The sequence below is a fragment of the Diceros bicornis genome, chromosome 1, assembly GCF_020826845.1.
Source record: "Diceros bicornis minor isolate mBicDic1 chromosome 1, mDicBic1.mat.cur, whole genome shotgun sequence".
Taxonomy (NCBI): Eukaryota; Metazoa; Chordata; class Mammalia; order Perissodactyla; family Rhinocerotidae; genus Diceros; species Diceros bicornis.
In genome coordinates this window covers 57355842-57376289 of record NC_080740.1, presented here as the reverse complement: position 1 = coordinate 57376289, position 20448 = coordinate 57355842, and the positions used below count along the sequence as shown (strand labels likewise).

At 40.2% G+C, this 20448-nt stretch overlaps 1 protein-coding gene across 3 annotated transcripts in view; it reads right to left on the bottom strand.

Annotated features, from left to right (window-relative positions):
- The window catches only part of CTNNA1 (catenin alpha 1), a 316163-nt gene that overhangs the window by 34352 nt on the left and 261363 nt on the right, over positions 1-20448 (bottom strand). For all 3 annotated transcript variants that reach the window (XM_058541329.1, XM_058541339.1, XM_058541348.1), the window contains exon 10: positions 5171-5263. In XM_058541329.1, coding sequence (XP_058397312.1) covers positions 5171-5263 — 93 coding nt within the window. The remainder of the gene's footprint in view (positions 1-5170; positions 5264-20448) is intronic.

Below are 20448 nucleotides of genomic sequence, written 5' to 3'. Positions count from 1 at the left end.
TGGTTACCTCTACAAAGTCCCTTTTGCCATATAAGGTAACATATTCACAGGTTTCAGGAATTAGGAAATGGATGCCTGTGGGGGGCAATATTCTGCTTACCACAGCTTCCTACGGGGTCTCTCTGCTTCTATCCTTCCTCACAGAAGTCAGAGGGACCTTGTTAAAACCTAAGCTAGATCATGTCAATCCTCTACTGAAAAACCCTTCAACGGCTTCCCATGTCCTTCAGAGTAAAAGGCCAAAGGCCTTAACCATGGCCCTAAAAGGTCCTATACCACCCAAACTCCTGTTAGATATTTGACCCCCTTCTTCAAAGCCTCTGCATTTGTTGTTCCCTCTGCCTGGAATGCTCTCCCCTCAGACACCCTCCAAGGCTTGCTCTGTCATCTCCTTCAGGTCTCTGCTTCTACGTCACTTTCTCAGCGAGGTCTTTCTTGACCATCCCAACCATACTATTTAACACATACATCAACATTTGTGGGATGCAGCTAAGGCAGTGCTTTCAGAGAAATTTAGAGCAGTAAATGTTTAAATGTTACATTAGGAAAGAAGGTCTCAAATCAATGATCTAAAAGCTTCTAACTTCAGAAACTAGAAAAAGGGCAAATTAAACCCAAAGCAAGCAGAAGAAAATAACAGAGTAGCAATTGATGAAATACAAATTACCAAAGCTCACTCAAGAATAAACAGCTAGGGGCTGGCCTCGTGGCTTAGTGGTTAAGTGTGCGCGCTCCGCTACTGGAGGCCTGGGTTCGGATCCCGGGTGCGCACCAATGCACTGCTTGTCCGGCCATGCTGAGGCGGCATCCCACATACAGCAACTAGCAGGATGTGCAACTACGACATACACTATCTACTAGGGCTTTGGGGAGAAAAAGGGAAAAAAAGGAGGAGGACTGGCAATAGATGTTAGCTCAGGGCCGGTCTTCCTCAGCAAAAAGAGGAGGATTAGCATGGATGTTAGCTCAGGGCTGATATTCCTCACAAAACAAATAATAATAATAAAAGAATAAACAGCTAATCTGCATATCATTATATCTATTAAAGAAACTGAATTCATTGTTAAAAACCTTCCCAGGAAGAAAACTCCAGGCCAGGCGGCTTCATTGGTAAATTCTCCCAAACATGTAAAGAAGGACTAATACCAACTATACAGACTTTTCAAGAAAACAGAAGAGAAGGAAACACTTTCCAACTTTTATGATATGGAAAGGCAGACTTTACAAGACAAGAAGACAACAGACCAATTATCAATATGCAAGCCTTACAAGGGGCCACAATGTCTCTGGGGGCCTGTTCCCTGCAGACCTCCCTCAGAGGGGGAGGGGGTGAGGTGGGGGAGGGAGAGAGACAGAAAACGCTGAGAGAAACTTTTAGTCAGAAGTATCTCCTTTGAGTCCTTCTGTGAAATTGCTTTGTAAGAAAAGATTAGAGACTATCAGAAGTGGAAAAGTGAGGTGATTCAAAGGTAGATGGTCTACAATTGTGAAATAATAGAGTAAGAGCTGAGGCCACAGGCTACCCTGGCCTGTATACCTTGGAAGCTTCCTTAAGAGCTTTATGTTCTCTCACCACCTATAGGCCAGGCCTGTCTGGTTTTGTGCTCATTTGATGCTTGTCAAGCCTGTCAACCACGAAAATGATCCGTGTTCCCACAAGCACCATAGCAGAAGAAGTAATATGGAAGATAAATCTAAGTAGGCAGAAGAAAGAATGGACAATTTCATAAGTTATTTCTCAATGTAGTTAGTGAGAAGTACAAAAAAGAAAAAAAAAAGAAATGTAGATAAGCAATGGCTTCAAATACTTAATACATCCTTGTGTACATTTCCAAGAAAGGCCACGCATTAAACCAGGCTATACGAATTACTAAAGAGCCAGAATTGCAGTAACTTAAATTTGTGTTAATTTGTATTAACTTAAATTAACTTACAATGCTCATTCTTGCATAATGAACTAAGAAAAATAAAATAGTAAGTGAGATCATGTCCAAAATGCCCTCCTCCAATTTTAAAGACTCAATTGTCAGAAACCTGCTGTTGGCAGGGTTTTGTTTTTCTTTTTACCCCCAGCCAGCACCAAATGAACTGAAAAATTGAAATATTTTAAGCAGCTACCATGGACTAAGACTTGGGCACATCCACAAGCAAGATGATGTCAGATAAATGTGGGGTACAGTCAGGTCGTTCCCTAAAACAGTTTGATTTTTTCTTGTAAAAGCGTGTGAGGCAGGGGTTCTCTGCTCAGCTGGAGGTAGGTCTGCTTTCTGATACACAGAGTGAGAGAGAGCAGCCACAAAGTAGAGGGCAACTTGTGGAAGAGAGCTGACCTACTTCCTTTCTTACTCATGGTAACAGCAAATCACCAAAAAATGTGGTGCTTTTTTCTCCCAAGCAACAAAATAAATCTCTTTCAGGGATTTATTTTGAGGAGGGATCCTTCTCAACTCAACTTTAATATCTTAGATTTGTAGAGTCAAAGTTGTTTAACTGCTAAAATAATTTAGTACTTTAGAAGAGAACTTCCAAAAGTTAATTTGCTATTGGGCAAACTGAAAAATGGGGAAGGAAACCCCTCTAGAAGTTCCATCTGTTATCTCTCCCCTCCAGAAAGGAACAATAAGGTCTAGGAGCCAACTCCAAAGTGTAGGTGGGGCCACAGAAAAGCAGCCCCCTGGAAAGCTGCACAAGGAGGGCACCCCCAGCAGATGGGCCAGGGCTGCCTGCACGAAGCCGCCTGGGTGTGAGGCACAGAAAGCACCCTGGAAAAAACCAACATGTATCCCATACTATGGACAGATGTTGACGTAGCCTCATAATAAAAAAACGTACTTTAAAAAATAACTGATTGTCTACATGGTACAGCATATTAAACATCATCTTAAACTCCTGGTGAATTAACTAGCCTTAACTAGTTAAGTTAATTAACTTGCCTAGAGTCTATCAAATAAGCCAGTGACTCTGGAAGGGAAGACCTCAGGGCTAGGACCCCCAGAACCTGAGATCACTGCCCACATCAGGCTGAAGAGTAAGGAGAGGGCTCCACTCAAATCCCTCTTCCTCAGAGGGACAGCCATCAGCCTCCATGAAGGAGAGGTCCTTTAAGCATGAAACACACACGCCAGAGTAGGCCAGACACAGCTCCCAGAAGAGTTTGGTTTACCCTCCTAAAAGAATTTCAAAATTTTAAATTAGTTACCGATCGTTTAAAATTGAGACTTGACAGAAAAATCTGAATTGCTGACTTCTCTTTAAAAATAATGAAAGGATCTAGCAATAATGGGTTGGAGTGGAGTCACAGCTGCCTGGTTTTAGAAATGGCACATGCTACCCAGTTTGTCATTACCATGTCAGTGCCTACTGTATTGCCATTAGTGAACCTGCCCAGCCCTGTTTGTGAGCAAGGGTAGGAGTGAGCCTAGGTGAGAATCTGGGAGAATAATCACACCTAGAGAAACACTTTTTTATCCAGGACAGATATGCAATATCAAGTGTGGTCTTGGCACATTCTGTCTAAGCCCACTCTACTTGAGGTCTGTTCTAGCAAGAGAAATGAAACTACAAAGACGAGGCAGAAACGACGCTTTCTGATGGCAAACTCAAACCTGCACAACATGGCCCAGCCATACGTTTTTATGCACACCATCATTTTCATTAGGATCTACTAGACTCTCTCTGTGATTTTTTTTTCTAGGCTTTAAGATCATTTATATAAATACCCTTGGTAGGTGTGATCAGCGTATATGTTACCATCTGTTTCAGCCTATATGTGAAAGCATTGTCGCTTTTCAAGCATTTAAACACCAAATGGAGAACCAAAGACATTAAAAACAAAGTGCTGATAGGGTAAAATGGCAAACTTGAGGAAAGAATGCCAAATCTTTAGAAATCTGCTCTAAATTTATCATATATAACTTGGTCATCCATGAATTTTCTGGCGGTGTGAATCCATTGTGCTTATTATCTGTACAGCTACCAATCACTAGCAGATTTCATGACTGGATTAAAGCTGGGGAAATGTCCATCAGATAATGTGGATTCACAACTGGCCTATCACACTAATATTTAGATGAAGCAACTCTCACTGGCAAACTAATCCATACAGTTGAGAACAAATGCCCTAACTAACCTGGGTGCCAGTTAGGATCCCAGATTACTACCCAGGCTTTACTTATTTTGATTGCCTATCTTGAATGTTGAATTATTTATATGAAATAGCCAAAATATTGTTCACAGCATATTTTAAAAAGTTGGTGGCAGACATAACATAGAAACTTCATTCCTGTGACCTCTATTCTATTACTCCACTTCCTTTGTTTTATTTTATTCCCCCTTATTCATGGTCACTGCCATCTGGCAGGACATTTAGAGAGAGGTCAATGTAAATCCTCCGAGTATGCCCAGGAGCATTCTCTACTTGGGAAATCGAGAGGCAACCTCTTCCACCGAAAGAGCATTTATACTGCTTGGAAATCCCTGTGAAGGGCAGGGAGTATCAGGCCACACAAACAGGATCAGTTCCCCTCATAGGAGGCAGGCAACACAGTGGGAACTTAACAAAGCAACTGTTCTTCTATGTGCTTCAGAGACTTTCTCAAGTCCCAAATGCTTAATCCAGCCTCATCACCAGTCTCCAATATGCCATCATCAATGGAGAAAAGTTCTCAAGCTTTTCCTTCAGTAGCTGGATGAATCATGTGATTAATATATATATTAGAAGGCCACTTTAAGACATTACAGAGTAAGGGTTCTAGCTCTTGAATCTTGCTCCCTCCAACACAGAGATCCAAATACCGGGCATTAAGATAAAGTGTAGGTGGGTAGCTGTTATACGTTTAGGCTTCCAGGACTGCCAGATGTTGCAGACGGCCCTCCTTCAAGGAGGGTGTAGACTGAGCAGTGTGGCCACAACCTACCCTCCATTTGCCAGCAATGGAGGACATTATGTGTTTTTAATGAAGGGCAAGGGACAGTAACATGTGATGCCCTGAGGAAACGTCACTTGAAGTTAAACATAAATTTCTCCAAGCTACATGGACTCCGGATCAGTGTTTTGTTCCCAAGACTTCTATCTAAAATCTTAAAAACAAAATTAACAAAATAAACCTCATCTCCACTCCAACCAAAATCCAATTTGGTGGTACCTCAAACATTGCTGGTCGTACTTTACCTGAGGACAGAGGGCTTCTAGCTGGCTTGCAGACATTCGAACAAGCTTTACGCCTTCCTCATTGTTTGAGATGGAACAGGCCAAGTTGGCAACCTAGAAGAAGGAACACCATAAAAAGATCTTTGAAGATTTTTCTCTCTTGACTGCAAAAGAAAACAACGTATACCTACCTCCATCCCTGACCTTTATAGAACGAATGACAAGAGCACCAATGGTGTTCTATTTCTCACAGATTGATTACCTGCTTATCAGGACCAATTTTTTAGCTCTGTGCTAAGGAAATTATACGAAGTCATAACAAAAGTCACATTGTAAGTTGGTGGCAGAAACTTGACAGATCCCAGGGCCTGTAACTCAAAAGCTTTACAAGGGCTCTAACCTGCCTGAACAGTAACTTCACAAAGAGGGTCTCCTGGTATGGGCAATAATGCAAGAAAAGCTAAGGAACCAAGGGCATCAGGAAAGAATTGTTAGTATCCTCAAATAAAAATGTACTTTGCAGCTGTTCTTTAAGGAAGGAAATCAAAATTCTAAGTTGCTATTCTCATTTGACAGGTGAATGGATGCCTATTTTAAGCCAAGATGAGTTTTATTTGAACACAAGGCTATTTTTCAAATGAAAAAATAGCATTAAAATAACATCAAGATGGATCCAAGGCCATCCTCATCAGACATGGAAAAAGAAACAGGGATGATGTCCCCTAGTTAAAAGCAAAACTGTGCTTCAACTGGGTTCTCAAAAGCACTGACAGCTGCACTCTTTCCTGAATGATGCTGCTTCATTTGAACTAAAATCTTTACCTTCCCATCCAACTGTCTCAATGACACTACTCAACTACTCATGTAGCCAGAAACATCTTTCAAATTGTGTCATACTTCCTCTGCTGCGGCTCTGGCTGTGCTGAGAATGTTGCTCTGTAGCGACTGCTAGGGCTGTGATCACTTATCAACATTTCTAAATGAATAGGCTTGCCAATTCCATTAGCAATATCACGGACCAACTGAATACACAGTGCTGAAACACATCTTTCCCCTAGTTGCAAATTGAGTTCATAACGATAGAGGTGTAGGTAGTTGAATATCAGAGCCACTTTCCGGGAATTTAAATGACAGAGTAAACAAGCGCAATAGAAATAACCTTTGATTTTCACTCCTCTACCCAACTTAAGCACACAGAGGCACAAGAAAAATTATATACTATTATGGCTGCTGTTTGCAGTGTTACAGTTAGGGATTATCAGTTTTCTGTAAAACAGCTAGCTATCAGAATCCTGCAATGCCTAATAACAAGGAAAAATAAAAGAACTAACATGTAATTTAAACATAAAAATGCAAGTAAATTGAAAATTAAATCAGATCTTTAATGTTCAGGGACCTTCAAAAATCACATAAAGAAGTAACCTTTATACTCCTTGAAGATTACAATTCCACTTTCTGGTGTCAACTGGACCTGAGCAAAGAGGCACTTCCTCTCTTCATGACGACAATCTACAGAGCTGATTATAGATTTCTTTTTTTTTTTTCGTGAAGAAGATCAGCCCTAAGCTAACATCCATGCTAACCCTCCTCTTTTTGCTGAGGAAGACCGGCTCTGAGCTAACATCTATTGCCAATCCTCCTCCTTTTTTTTTCCCCAAAGCCCCAGTAGATAGTTGTATGTCATAGTTGCACATCCTTCTAGAACCCAGGCCGCCAGTAGCGGAGCGCGCGCACTTAACCTCTAAGCCACGGGGCCGGCCCTGATTCTAGATTTCTATTTACTTGTTTAAAAACTACAGCAAAATATGAACTAAGCTAAATTTTACAGAACATAAAACCTTTAAAAATATTATCCCTCAAATGTACATTTTATGATGTTACACTGGAGGAGGAAGCTTAAACTAGATGTGCTCATGAATCTGCAACTTGTATTGCTTCAGTGCCTTAAGAAGGCATTTTGAAAAACAAATATAAAATTTGAAGTTGATCACTGAATTAGCAATTTGGAACTAACAAAGATCCCTGGTAAGGTGAGTGACTGTACTACTACCCAGCACCCCAGTCCTACTCTCACCATTTAGGGGGCCAGTGAAATGTTAGATTCAGGAAGCTACTGTGTTTTTGCCTTTCACGCTAAAATAATTTTATTTCAATTTACATTCTCCCAATTTTATGAACCTGTAGGGCCCAGAAAAAATACTTAAATTAAGAAGCAAAAGATTATAATAAGTATTATCTACCACAGATCAGATGCACGAGAGTGGTGTGTGGCTAAGGCTAAAAGGCTGACTTTTGTAAACCATCTTTCCTGTTTCCTGATACAAATTCTAACAAAACTAAGGTTATGGAAGACTTGTTCTTTATTTTAAGACATTACTTAAAAATGCTTCTGATGTACTGTTGAAGCAGTAATGTTCTACAACAGAACAGTGCCTGTTTCAGGAGGCCCCCCTGCCTGGCCCCGAGAGGAGGAAGCGGGCGCCTGTCACTGACAGTCTTCTCCAGATGAATGAGCTTCAATTCACCCTCCAGGGACAGGGCTACTCACTTCTAACAATGACAAATGTGCAAATGCAACATCTCGACCACAGCTCTCTAAGAGGCTAACCTCATATACTAGTGCCAGGCTCGACTACAGTGAAAGCTGGGGTGAGGGGAAGGGCTTCCCAAATGCCTCCTTCTGGGACTCTAGAAATCTGGGAAGGCAGTTAATACTGAGACTGAAGAAGATTCTGAAGTTTGAATTAAAAACACTCGGAGCAGCTAACTTCCACAGAGAACCTGGCAGAGCTGAGACTTTGTAGAGCAATGAAGAATATCTCTAGATTTGTTCTGGGAATAAATTATTATATCTTTGGTACCACAGTAACCTGTGTATTAACAATTTAAACATCTTTGATTCCTGCTAATACAAGAGGTAGGCTAAGATTGACGCTATGACTACTAGCTTTGAAATCATGAGGGCCTCTTTTGCACTACTTCTGCCCTGTTGAACCTGCAGAAGAGCAGAACATTTCAGAAAACTTGCAACTCCCTGACAAAAGACAGCCCTGGGTTTTTTCTGGTCTCAGGAGTAGCCCAGTAACAATCTGTGCTGTGGAAGAAAAGACTGTCACAGCCAGGCTGTGTCAGATCAACAAATATGACATCTGTACATGACAGAAAAGACAACTTCCCAGCCATTTAGGAAAGCTCTACCTTTACTCCACATTAGATTTTCTTTACTTAAATTAAATTAATGAAACAAAGTTCTGCGGTGGAAAAATATACCACTATGACAATTTTTCCCCTATTAGACATGTGTTAATCTGAACTTTAAATAAAGTTCAGATTTGTTTAAGTCAAACACAAGTTGCTTCCCACTGCCCTCAGTAAGTGCTCCTGGTTTTGTATTTGCCTCTTACCCTGGAACCCTGGTAGGAAGACAAGAAAAGATTTCTTTTTGTTCTTGGTAATAAATTAATGACCTACTCTCATAACAGCCTATACCCACTGTGGGAGTGAAACAAGTGAGAAGAACTGTGGAATAGGGAGCTTTTAAGGCTAAGTAGTGAAACCAAGACAGAAGCAGCAGGCCATAAGAACGAAGATCAAAACCTACATCACTTGCTATGTGGCTTTGAGTCAAACTACTACCTGAGTTTTCTTCTTTAAAATGGTTGAGTCTGAACTCTCAAAAAGTCCAAAATAAGGGCCAGCCCAGTGGCATAGTGGTTAAGTTCACACGCTCCGCTTCGGCAGCCCGGGGTTCGCAGGTTCGGATCCCAGGTGCGGACCTACGCACCAAACATCAAGCCATGCCGTGGTGGCATCCCATGTACAAAATAAAGGAAAATGGGCACAGCTGTTAGCTCAGGGCCAATCTTCCTCAGCAAAAAAAGGAAGATTGACAATGGATGTTAGCTCAGGGCCGATCTTCCTCACCAAAAAAAAGAGTACAAAATAACAGTAACTCAACTTTTACAAACCTGTCATATATAAAGTAAGAAGTCCCAACTGTCATATAATTTCAGAACCACTCAAATTTCTAACAATTACTCCCAAACTCACAGAGGAGATGATGATGGAACAGAGGTTAAGCTTCTATCTTTCCAATTTCCTGGGAAGGATGTTGGATCTTTCCAATTTCCTGGGAAGGGTATTGGCTATCTTATTAGCAGAAACAAGACATCGTACCAAAAAATGAAGCATGCATGGGGGATAGAAAAGTTCCAGACTAGATTGTGGTGATGGTTGCATAGTTCTGTAAATTTAGCAAAAATCATTGAATTGTATACTTAAAATGGGTGAATTTTATGGTATATAAATTATACCTCAATAATGCTGTTTTTAAAAACAAATGCAGGGCTAAGCAGCTCAGTAAGGGAAATTAGCAGAGGCTAGAAACGAGAAAAGCAGAAGTTCAGACAGGTAAGCAAGCAATGAAAACAATGTTTATGCGAGATGGAGGGTGGAGCATTCTGTGATCAGAACTTGGTTTTTTTTTGTTTTTTGGGTTTTTTTTTTGGCTGAGGAGATTAGCCCTGAGCTAACATCTGTTGCCAATCTTCCTCTTTTTTTGCTTGAGGAAGATTAGTCTTGAGCTAACATCTGTGCCAATTTTCCTCCACTTTATATGTGGGTCGCCACCACAGCATGGCTGATGAGCGGTGTAGATCCACATCCGGGATCTGAACCCGTGGACCCGGGCTGCCAAAGCAGAGCACACTGAACTTAACCACTAGCCCTAGAATTTGGGTTTTTAATGGGTCAATCCGTGGCCCTCACGAGGTAGATGCTTTAGATCAGAGACTCTGCACACAGCTGGGACAGCCAAAAGGCAAGATTCTTAGTGAAAGAGTGAATTCAGAAAAAGTCACCACGAAGAGGAAAATAGCAGGATATTTGCCAGCGCAAGCTCTAAGCATTCACTCAAGCAGGAAAAGAAAAGGCCTCCCTTCCCCAAATTCTAACCCAAAGCTGGCCCTTCATAAGGGTTTAGGTGTAGAAATTATACGGCCCAAAAAACCTAACTTTAGGTTTAGGAGGTCATGTGTTAGTAGTATCCTTAAGCAACTGGCAGAAGTAAATATAAATGGAAATTTTCTCTGATGGAAGGTAATCTAAAGCCAGGCCTCAAAAAATTTCCATAGGCAAAATGCCAGGAATGAGAATGTACAATAAAAAGTGCAGGAAGTACACAAGGAAATAAGCCATCTTGGGCAAAAGTAAGCAAAAGAACTGCATAATCCGACCAATAATGACTGCAGAAACTCTCATGATCAAAAATGGAATATTAAATACTAAAAATGGAACATGTGTTTCTCATGTAAACAGAAACTTTAAAAAAGTATAGATAAGAAAAAACACACTAAAAAATGAGTAGGCAGATTCGAGAAGGATCAAAATAGAACTTCAATAGAAAAGTAATACCTTCTACCACTTCTAGAAATTTAAAATAATATTGACTAAACAGTGCTGAAAACAGAATAAACCTGGAAAGTCATGAAGAAATTATCCAAGAAAATCAAGACATTTCCATGATATGGAAACCATAAAAGAAGTTAAAAGACGTAAGATAGATTAAGAAGGTCTACTATTCAACTACGAGGAATTTCAGAAGGAAAGAGAGAGAATGGGAAAAAAGCAATACTGAAAGAGATAACGGCTGAAAATTTTTCAGAGTAGATGAAACATAATTTTCAGATTTAGGAAGACAAATTCTAAGCAGGGTAAATAAAAAGAAATCCACACCTCGACTCACTGTAGAGAAGCTTTAGAACAACAAAGACAAGAGATATTTTTAAAGCCAGAAAGTAAATACAAACTATCTACAAAGAAAGCTCAGTTAAGATTCACTGCTGACTTCTCAACAGCAACAGAAGCCAGAGATAGGGAAATAATATCTTCAAATCACTGAAAGGGGGGAAAAACCATCCTAGGACTATACATCCAATGAAATTATTTTTTTAAGAATTAGGGCAAAATAAAGACATTAGACAAAACAAAAGCAAAAACAACTTGAGAGCATTTACTCCAGACAGATCTTCCCACCTCCCACACTAAAGAAATGTCTAATGAATATGCTTCAGGAAGAAGGAAGTAATCCCAGAAGGAAAGTTTAATCTGTGAGAAGAAATGGGAAGCAATGAAAATATGGCGTCAGGTAAAATTTCGGCAAAAGTTGAAAAAGTGAATAAAGCAATACCAAAAGTGTCTAACTCACAGGGCTAAAAAATTAAGAGAACCAAAATACTGAACAATAATACTTAAGTTACAGAATGACTGAAGTTAAAACATTCTAAGATTCTTATACTGTTTCAGAAGGAGGAATAGATACTGATTAACCTCAACCGCTGAGTTCAACATGTATGCTAAAATATCCAGTTACTACTAATAAAACAGAGAGTGTATGATTTCCAAACAAGAAGAGGCTAACAATAGGAGGAGGTGGGAGGACTCAATCTATCCAAAAGAGAGAAGGAAAGTTAGAAATAGAGATGGAGGGGTGAAGCAGAGAGTTAAGAAAGAAAAAGAGAGAGAACAAAATGCAATGGTAAAAATGAATCCACATGTCATAATGATAATGGATGTGTATGTACTAAACTCTCTAATTAACAGGGAAAAAAAACCCTGCTAAACTGAGTAACAATAACTAAAAACATGCTCTTTACAAGATACATTTAAAACATAAACAGAAAGGTTGAACATCATTTCTAAAAACAATGAAAGCTGTAGTGGGACGATCAGGAGGAAGCATGGGACTCACAGCCCTCTGTCCTCCCAATACCGTCACTGGGAGGCTGAAGGCCACATGCTTTGTTGTTTGGATCTCAACTGAGTGGCAACTGAATGTTAAGACCTTGCCTTTTTAGAGGGAACTTACAATGAAGAAAAAAATCATGTGGAATCTGTCACTATATTTATTATTAAATTGTTGAAGACCCTATCTATTTAATCATTCATTGTCCCTTTTATAAAAGCCCCAAGTAAGGATTTTTTTTTACTTTTTTTTTTTAGGATAGGCTTATTTTCCATGAAAAAATGGGCATATTTCTTCCATTCTAAAGACCAGAACTACACAACCATTGTGTTGCATCCTTTCCTTCTTGTTACCAGGAAGTGCAGTACCCAAGTCAAACTCAAGCATGGCAATTATAGTTCACAATTGTGTTATTCGTCTTCTAGGTCCTGATTTTCTACATCTACCTTATTTTATCATTTATGTTTTTTGTTCAAAATAAATCATTTCAAATCTAATTTTAGGAAGAGGCAGGATATAAATATAAGCATCTCTAGTAACAGGATTGGAAATAGTGACTTTACTAAAACATCATAAACTATTTTAAACAGCTTGGCTATTTGATATTTTTTAAAGGCTTTCATTTGTAGATCACCACCCAGATGATACTGTAATCATTTCCATTTACATGGTATCATATGGACCACTTAAAAAGTTCTCTACGGGCCGGCCCCGTGGCTTAGCAGTTAAGTGCGCGCGCTCCGCTGCTGGTGGCCCGGGGTTCGGATCCCAGGCGCGCACCAACGCACTGCTTCTCCAGCCATGCTGAGGCCGCGTCCCACATACAGCAACTAGAAGGATGTGCAGCTATGACATACAACTATCTACTGGGGCTTTGGGGGAAAAAATAAATAAATAAATAAAATTATTAAAAAAAAAAAAGTTCTCTATTTCTATCTAACTGCCTGAATAATCTATCAGTAAAGCTAGAAAGGGGGCCTGTCTAAACATTAGTCCATCAGCTCTAGTGATGAGGAAACAAGAGGGCCCACACTCTTTTCTGCAGCAAGGTCAGAGCTGGGCAGAGTGCTTCCTTAATCATTGCTACCAATGCTCCAAGGAAAAAGAATCCAGATGCTCCCTGAGAACAAGGTTCATCCACTGCTTTCACTAGACCATCCCAAAATTTGACTAGGTGGTCAAGTTCAGCCAAAAAAGCTTGTTTGGGGGTAAGGTGTTAGAACAGCACATGTAAGACATTTTGTCTCACATAGCCCCATGCAACTGAACTTACAGACCCTTGAAAATGTGAGAAAACCAAGCTCAATATGCTTTTAGAAAAATCTTCTGGAATCCAAGGTCAGCATTCCTCCCAAGAACACTTGACTGCTTTCGTGCAAACATCTTACAGTCCTAAAAAATTGAAGCTTCATTTAATTTGCTATTTGCAAGAATTCAGCCTACAGTATTATGGAAAGGCACTGAGAAAATACCCAAGATGTCACACGTAGATCGTATAAGGTCAGTGTTTAATTCAAATGCTCCTTACAGAACCTTCTTCAAGGCCACTTTACTGCGCATTATCAGCACACTACAGAATAAAAATTATAATGCAGATCATTCAATTTGCAGTTAAAATACACATTTCAAGCCAATAAAGCCATACCTTATGAAGTCTTGGATAATGGGAGATACTTGTGGAGGGGGAGGGGCAGCAAGTAATAATAATCCAGAACGAAAGCATACCAGTCACATTTACTTTTTAGTTCTTAATTCACAAGGCAATGAATGAGATACTATCTTATAGTAGCAAGTTCATTATAATAAGAGGCCCACTTTAATACAATGTCCGGGGTTGAGAGAAAAGGTATAATAAATGAAACATGGTTTTTATAGGCATGATTTCATGAATGGGATTTTTCCTATTTCACTCTCAATTCGTGAAATGGAAAGAAGACTCAGAAGAGGCCAAAATTAAAAAGGGAAAACTGATTGCTCCTTAGCTATTAAGCTGCTCCCAGCCAAGGAGGAGGGCAAAGAATGAAGCAATTAAAAAGGACACATGGGTATTGCATTATTGACAGAAAGGTTAATATTTCTGACAGAAAATAAATTTTTCACCTCAACACACTAAATTGAAGAGCAACATAAAGAAATCATTAACTTGATATGGGAGAAAAAGTCAAGCATAAAATGTACTGTTACCTTGGTGTATAGCCATGCCCTTTTATAAACAGATGAAAGAAAAGCTCTAGTGCTAAACTCTAGAACAGAAGAAAATGGTGAAGAGAAGTGCCACCCAGCTCACCCATACTGACCCTCTCAGCTCCTGCTCCCCTACTCACTGGCCTTGGGGACACATTACTACACATCCTTCACGTAAGAAAAGGGGCTTCAATACCACATGGGGAGGTACTAGATGCCACTGACAACTGTGGTGTGAGGTAGTCAGAGACCCTAGCAAGACCCTGAGAAAATAAGTTAAGAGCAACCTCACAGCAAACACTTTATTTGTCTTTCAAGTAAAATCACAGAAGTCATTAAATAACAATAAGGATCCAATAGGCAGCCAGCACCACACAGCCTTCCTGAGGCTAACCTGTGCACACAGAGGGACTGGAGAAATTCACTTCTGCTCATAAAACTCCAGAGTCAGTATGTGGTTTTTATTCTTGAAACTAATCTTGCATTTCCATAATGTGACATACAAAGAAGGCACCATAAAAGGTTTCCATTTCTAAGTGGGTAGTATCCCTAATACTACTCAGAAACTATTAATACATTTGAAGCAACTTTACATGACACCCCAAATTAAAGCATAACCTTTTTATACTATTTTTTTTGGTCTGGGGGGGAAGTATTTCCATTAAAGCAATAAATAAGACTTCCAAAAACCAAGTTAGCAAGAGACAACACATCTGTTTCAATTTTATTTTGGTCTTGTATTAGAATACTGCTTAAATAATAGCTTTTCAGCCCCCATTTCAAATGCTGATAAAATGGATAACTTTTTTCACATATCATCTCAGCACCATTTATACCACATTATGCAAAATATACACACTATATACATTTATTTTGATTGTTCTTCTCTCTAGTAGAAGGTAATCTTTATGCAGGTAGGGATTTTTATTTTATTCACTACTATATCTCTAATGCCCAGAACAGTGAATGAGACATATTAGGAACTCTGTAAATATTTGTTATATGAATCTATTACAATATTTTTTTCCCTCAACTACGGAAAGTCTGCTATAGGTTTGTGAAAGCTTTGTTCTAGCAAAAGAAAATATTGCTCAAATCAACATCACAACCTTAAAAAAAGTCTCCAAATTTTTCCCAACATCTCCCCATCCCAAAATATTTCACAATTCATCCCATCAGGTATATGTTATATGGAATGATGCATTACGATGCTCTTTTGTATAAACATTACAATACTTCAGAACAAGAAAAGCTCACTAACAACGAGGCTCAGTCATAATGTAGAGCTCTGCATTTCTCAAAGTACAGTCCTTGGACCACTGAATCAGAATCTCTGGGGACAGTGGCCCAGGAATGTGAATGTTGAGCACCTGGAGAACCAGGAGATCCATTCATCTATTAGTTACTGAGCACCTACTATGTTCCAGGCACTGTTCTAGGCCCATGTTCTCAAAGAACTTACAGTCTACTGGAGTATGGGGTGGGGAGCAGACCAATAAAAAAATGAAATAAACCTAACAATTTCAGATAGTGAGAAGTGTCACAGAGGATATAAAACAGACGACAGGATGCAAAAATTACTGGAGGGATGCATGGAGGGAATGAGGGATCCAGGAAAGCCTCTCTGCAGAAGTAACATTTGGGCAGAGACCTGTAGGATGAGAAGTGGGCAGAGCACTCCAGGAAGAGGGCCCAGGGAGCCCAGAGGACATAAGGTGGAAACATGTTTGGGGATGGTCAAAGAGAAAGAAGTAGTCAAGCATGGGGGCTAGAAGGCAAGAGAGACACAGGACTAGAGGCAGCTGAAAAGGCAGGCAGAGCACCTTATGGACCATGGTCAAGAATCTGGATTTCAGGATTTTATCCCAAGTGTGCCTAGAAGCCACGGGGGCATCAATTGGTCCTGAAGCAAAGGAACAACATGATCTGATTTAAAGGGATCATGTTGGCTGCTTTGCAAAAAAGAGACTAGAGAGGGACAAGAGTGCAAGCAAAAGAAATCAGTTAGGAGGCTGTTGCAGAAGTCCAGTGAGAGACGATGGCTTGGACTAGGGAGCTAACTATGGAAATAAAAAAAGAGTAGAATGATTTGGGGGCTTGTTGATTAAATATAGAACATGAGGAAAAAAGAATAAAAGGATGACTCCTAGACTTTTGGCTTGAGCAATTAAGTGGACACTGGCCAAAAACATAACAAAAAAAGTACAAGAATGTTTATCAGATTGTTATATGTAACAACCTAAATAACCTAAATGCCTAATGGTAGGGGACTGGTTAAATAAATGAACTAGTAAGCAATCAATATAAACGCTGTAAATGAGTACTTTATAACATAGTAAAATGGCCACGACTTGATACACAGGGAGAAAATCCATTATATCATAACATATTATGATATCATTTGCCTCAAAAAACAAATCAGTATCTATCAATTTTGTGTATTTTATAAAAAACCATCCACATATAGATAAAATAAGAGTTAATCTACTCCAAAATGTTACTTCATTTCCTTTGTGCTTTTCTTTTTTTCCAAATTTTCTAAAATGAACTTTTATTTCTTTTATAGTTTTTTTTTTTTTTTTTGAGGAAGATCGGCCTTGAGCTAACATCTGCCAATCCTCCTCTTTTTGCTGAGGAAGACTGGCCCTGGGCTAACATCCGTGCCCATCTTCCTCTACTTTATACGGGATGCCGCCACAGCATGGCTGGACAAGCAGTGCATCTCCGGGATCCAAACCGGTGAACCCAGGCCGCGGCAGTGGAGCGCGCGGACCTAATCACTTGCGCCACTGGACCGGCCCCTATAGTTTTTTTTTAAAGCTATATTTTAAAATGGCAGCATCCCCAAAACTGCACCTAATCTAAACTGGCACTCTATCTTTTCTCCCCAAGCACCCTGTTGCAAAGGGATGCTTTCAGAGGCTCTTGTAATATCTCTAATGAAGAAGTTGGGCAAATGAGCCTAAGCAGTATTGCCATAGAGCAACCCTGGGCAAACTCTGGCTGGTGCGAGTTTTATGTGAGTCTAGATCCCTACTGCAGCAATCACACAGCATGCCCAAATGGTTCTGGGAAGAGGTCTGCAGAGGCCTGGCTTCACTTCAGTGGTGAAGAGCACCTTTTCTAACACCCAATAAATCAGACTATACACTTTAGGGATCCGATGTGAGATGAGTTCATCTAACCTCAAGGAGCAGCTATTTGATGTATAGCAGTACCCAAGTGCTCATGGGGAAAATTGTGGGGACATAAAGAAATTACTCTATAGCACATTAACAGAACCTGCTTTGGAAAGTGGATAGGCGGCTGGAATCCACAAAGAAGCTGCTAGAACATAAACTGTGCTTCCTATAGTTACCCTAATTTTAATGGAGGGATCATGGAAGATATTGAAAAGGACATGAGGGGAATAGAGTAGACATGTTTTATCTAGATTAGAGAACAAGATAAAAATTAACAAATTCTTAACTGCTGAAAGGCCAACTATATACAAAAAATTGTTCAATCAAGAGAATGATTTCTAGTGGCAAACTGAAAGGTTCTATCTTATGCCTTGTCTTAGACAACATTTTTTAAACATCAGATTGGATAAAAGATATGCTTATTTTAAAAAAAAGAAAGAAAGAACATAAGTTTGGAAGGGGCAGTCAATAATATTAAGAGCAATGCCAGCAATGCCTGACAGGATAGAACAGTAGACTGAATCTAAGAAGTTTATACTGGATTAGTGTCAAAACCACAGAGAGAGCCCAAGACAAGAATGAAGAAGATGGGACTGAGCAGCAGCACCTCAGGAGAGAAAACCCTGGGGCTGACTGACTGGGAGCTCAGTGGGAATCACAGACTGAGGTCACTGCCCAAAAGGCTAAAACCATCCTGGGATACACTGGTCAGAGTTGCCTTCCAGAACAACGGAGGCCTCGGCTACTCTATCTACGTCCGCCTGTCCCTGGAGCAGGTATTCAGTAAGGGCTGGCACTTGAGTGGGGAGCATTAAGAGAACAGGAGGGATGAAGAGAGCCTCTGAAAGGCATGAGGAAAATCATCTATACCAGCGCTGTTCAATAGAAATACAATGTGAGTGACATAAGAATTTTAAATTTCTCAATAGTGACATTAAAAAAGGTGAAATTAGCAAAAATAATTTTTATTTAATCCCAAGATATTACATTTCAACATGTAACCAATATAAAAAGTTAATGAGATATTTTACATTCTTTCTTTCCATATCACATCTTTGAAATCAGGTGTGTATTTTACATTTATAGCTCCTCTCAAACCCATGTATATAGCACTGAGAAGATGGACAGGGGTAGTTCCAGAGAAGGAAATTGTGGCTCCTCTTTCCTAACAACCAGAGAATCCACCAGTGGAACATGCTGCCTCCGGAGAGGGGGAGTTTCCCGCTACAGAAAGAGTCCAAGAAAGGATAAGTGACAATACATGGATGTTACACAGAAGGGGATTTACACACCAGAGTGAAAATGATTCTATGAAAAGAACCACTCACTGTGGTGTGAAGAGATGGACCGAATTCCCTGGAGAGAACAGAAAACCTGGCTCCTAAGAGGAGAACCTAAGGGAAAAGAAAAACTCCAACAACGCAAGGAGCACCAGATAAGAGAAGCGGCAAGTCACTGGGTAAATGGACACAAACAGGATCTACATAAAGCTTCAGAAACAAAACTGCTCTGTCTTACTTCTTCCATGTGGTGTTTATGGCTGTGTAGCAAGCTGCCTAAAAACCATGCATTCCACACACCTTCAGGATGGGGAGGTGTTGTATAATAACGTCTGGTCTTTGTCCTGGATTCCCTGGGAGAGAACTCCTAAATCCTTAAGACCTCAGTAGTGATAAGAATGTCTTTATTATTCATCATTGGCCCTCATAGTTTATGCTAATGAGGAACTCCTGGTGAGCCCCCAGAGGTTATGCTAATAAGATGACTGAGGATGGAGCAGGGCACCATGCCAACCATGTGATTAGAGGACTGAAACTTTCAGGAGAGCCCAAGCTCCAGTGGGAAGGAAGGAGGACTGGAGACTGAGTTCAATTAAATCATGATTCTATCAATCATGCCTACACAATGAGACTCCAATAAAAACTCTGGACACTGAAACTCAATGGAGCTTCCTGGTTGGTGAACCATCAATGTGCCAGGAGGGTAATGTGCCCTGATTCCATGGCGAGAGGGCAGGTAACTGTCTTTGAGACCTTCCCACCCTTCACTCTACATGTGTCTTCATTTGGCTGGTCCTGATTTGTATCCTTTACAATAAAATGTAATCATAAGTACAACACTCTCCTGAGTTCTGAGTTGTTCTAGCAAAATATCAAACCTGAAGTGGGCCATGGGAAACCCCCAAATTTGTAGCAAGTCAGTGAGACGTACAGATGGCCTGGGGACCCCCAAACTTGTAGCTGGCATTTAATGTGAGGGGCAGTCATGGGAACCCCTAAATTTATAGCCAGTTGAGTCAGAAGTGCAGGTGGGCTGGGGACCTCCTAACTTGCAGCTGGCATCTACAGTGAGGGCAGTCTTGATAGGATCATGCCCTTTACCTGTGGGGTCTATGCTAACTCCAGGTGGTTAGCAGCAGAACTGTATTGCAGTATTTTAGGACAAACACATCCAGCAGAATTCTCAGTGGCTGCAGAATCTGAACCCTCCTCTCCTGCAGGAGAACTATTAACCACTAGCCCTACTCAACTTTTACTCAGCACTCTTACTCCCCCTAAACCCCCAGGAAAAATGGCAAATGGCCCCAAAAATCAAAGTTGGCCTGTAGACATTTACTCCATTTAAGAGGGAACTAATGAAAAGTAAGGAAGAAGTTAGGAGATTAACAAAACAACCAGAAGGAAGTATTTTACCTTTGCTTAAAATGCTTCTCTCCCTAGTTCAGTGTTCCATTATAACACAAATATGTGGGGAGGAGAAGCTTTGTCATTGAAGAATAAAGTTCTGCCTTAAGTGAGGAATTTGAGGCTTTTATAACACTTTAAAAACTCATTTCCTTTTCATGCACATATGCAATTATATATCCTAGTATCTCATTATCATAAATGTAATTTAACTGTTTGCAAAATGGTACTACAAAGCCTTTGGTTATGCCTCAGGCAAGGAAAAGCCATGTGTTATTTAATATATATAATATGTATGGGGGGGTGATGGGGGCAGAGGGCATAGAGAGGGGAAAGAGGTGAGAAAGGGGTCAAAACTGAGTTGTGACAGGGAACACCAAACTCTAAGGGGACCTTGGTTAGTAATGTTCAGAATTAAATAAAAAGTGTAAGTATGGACAAAGCTCCTGGAGCAAGGTCTCCAAAGCCACCAGGTCCACATAACGCTTCTCACTTGGCATAAGGCTG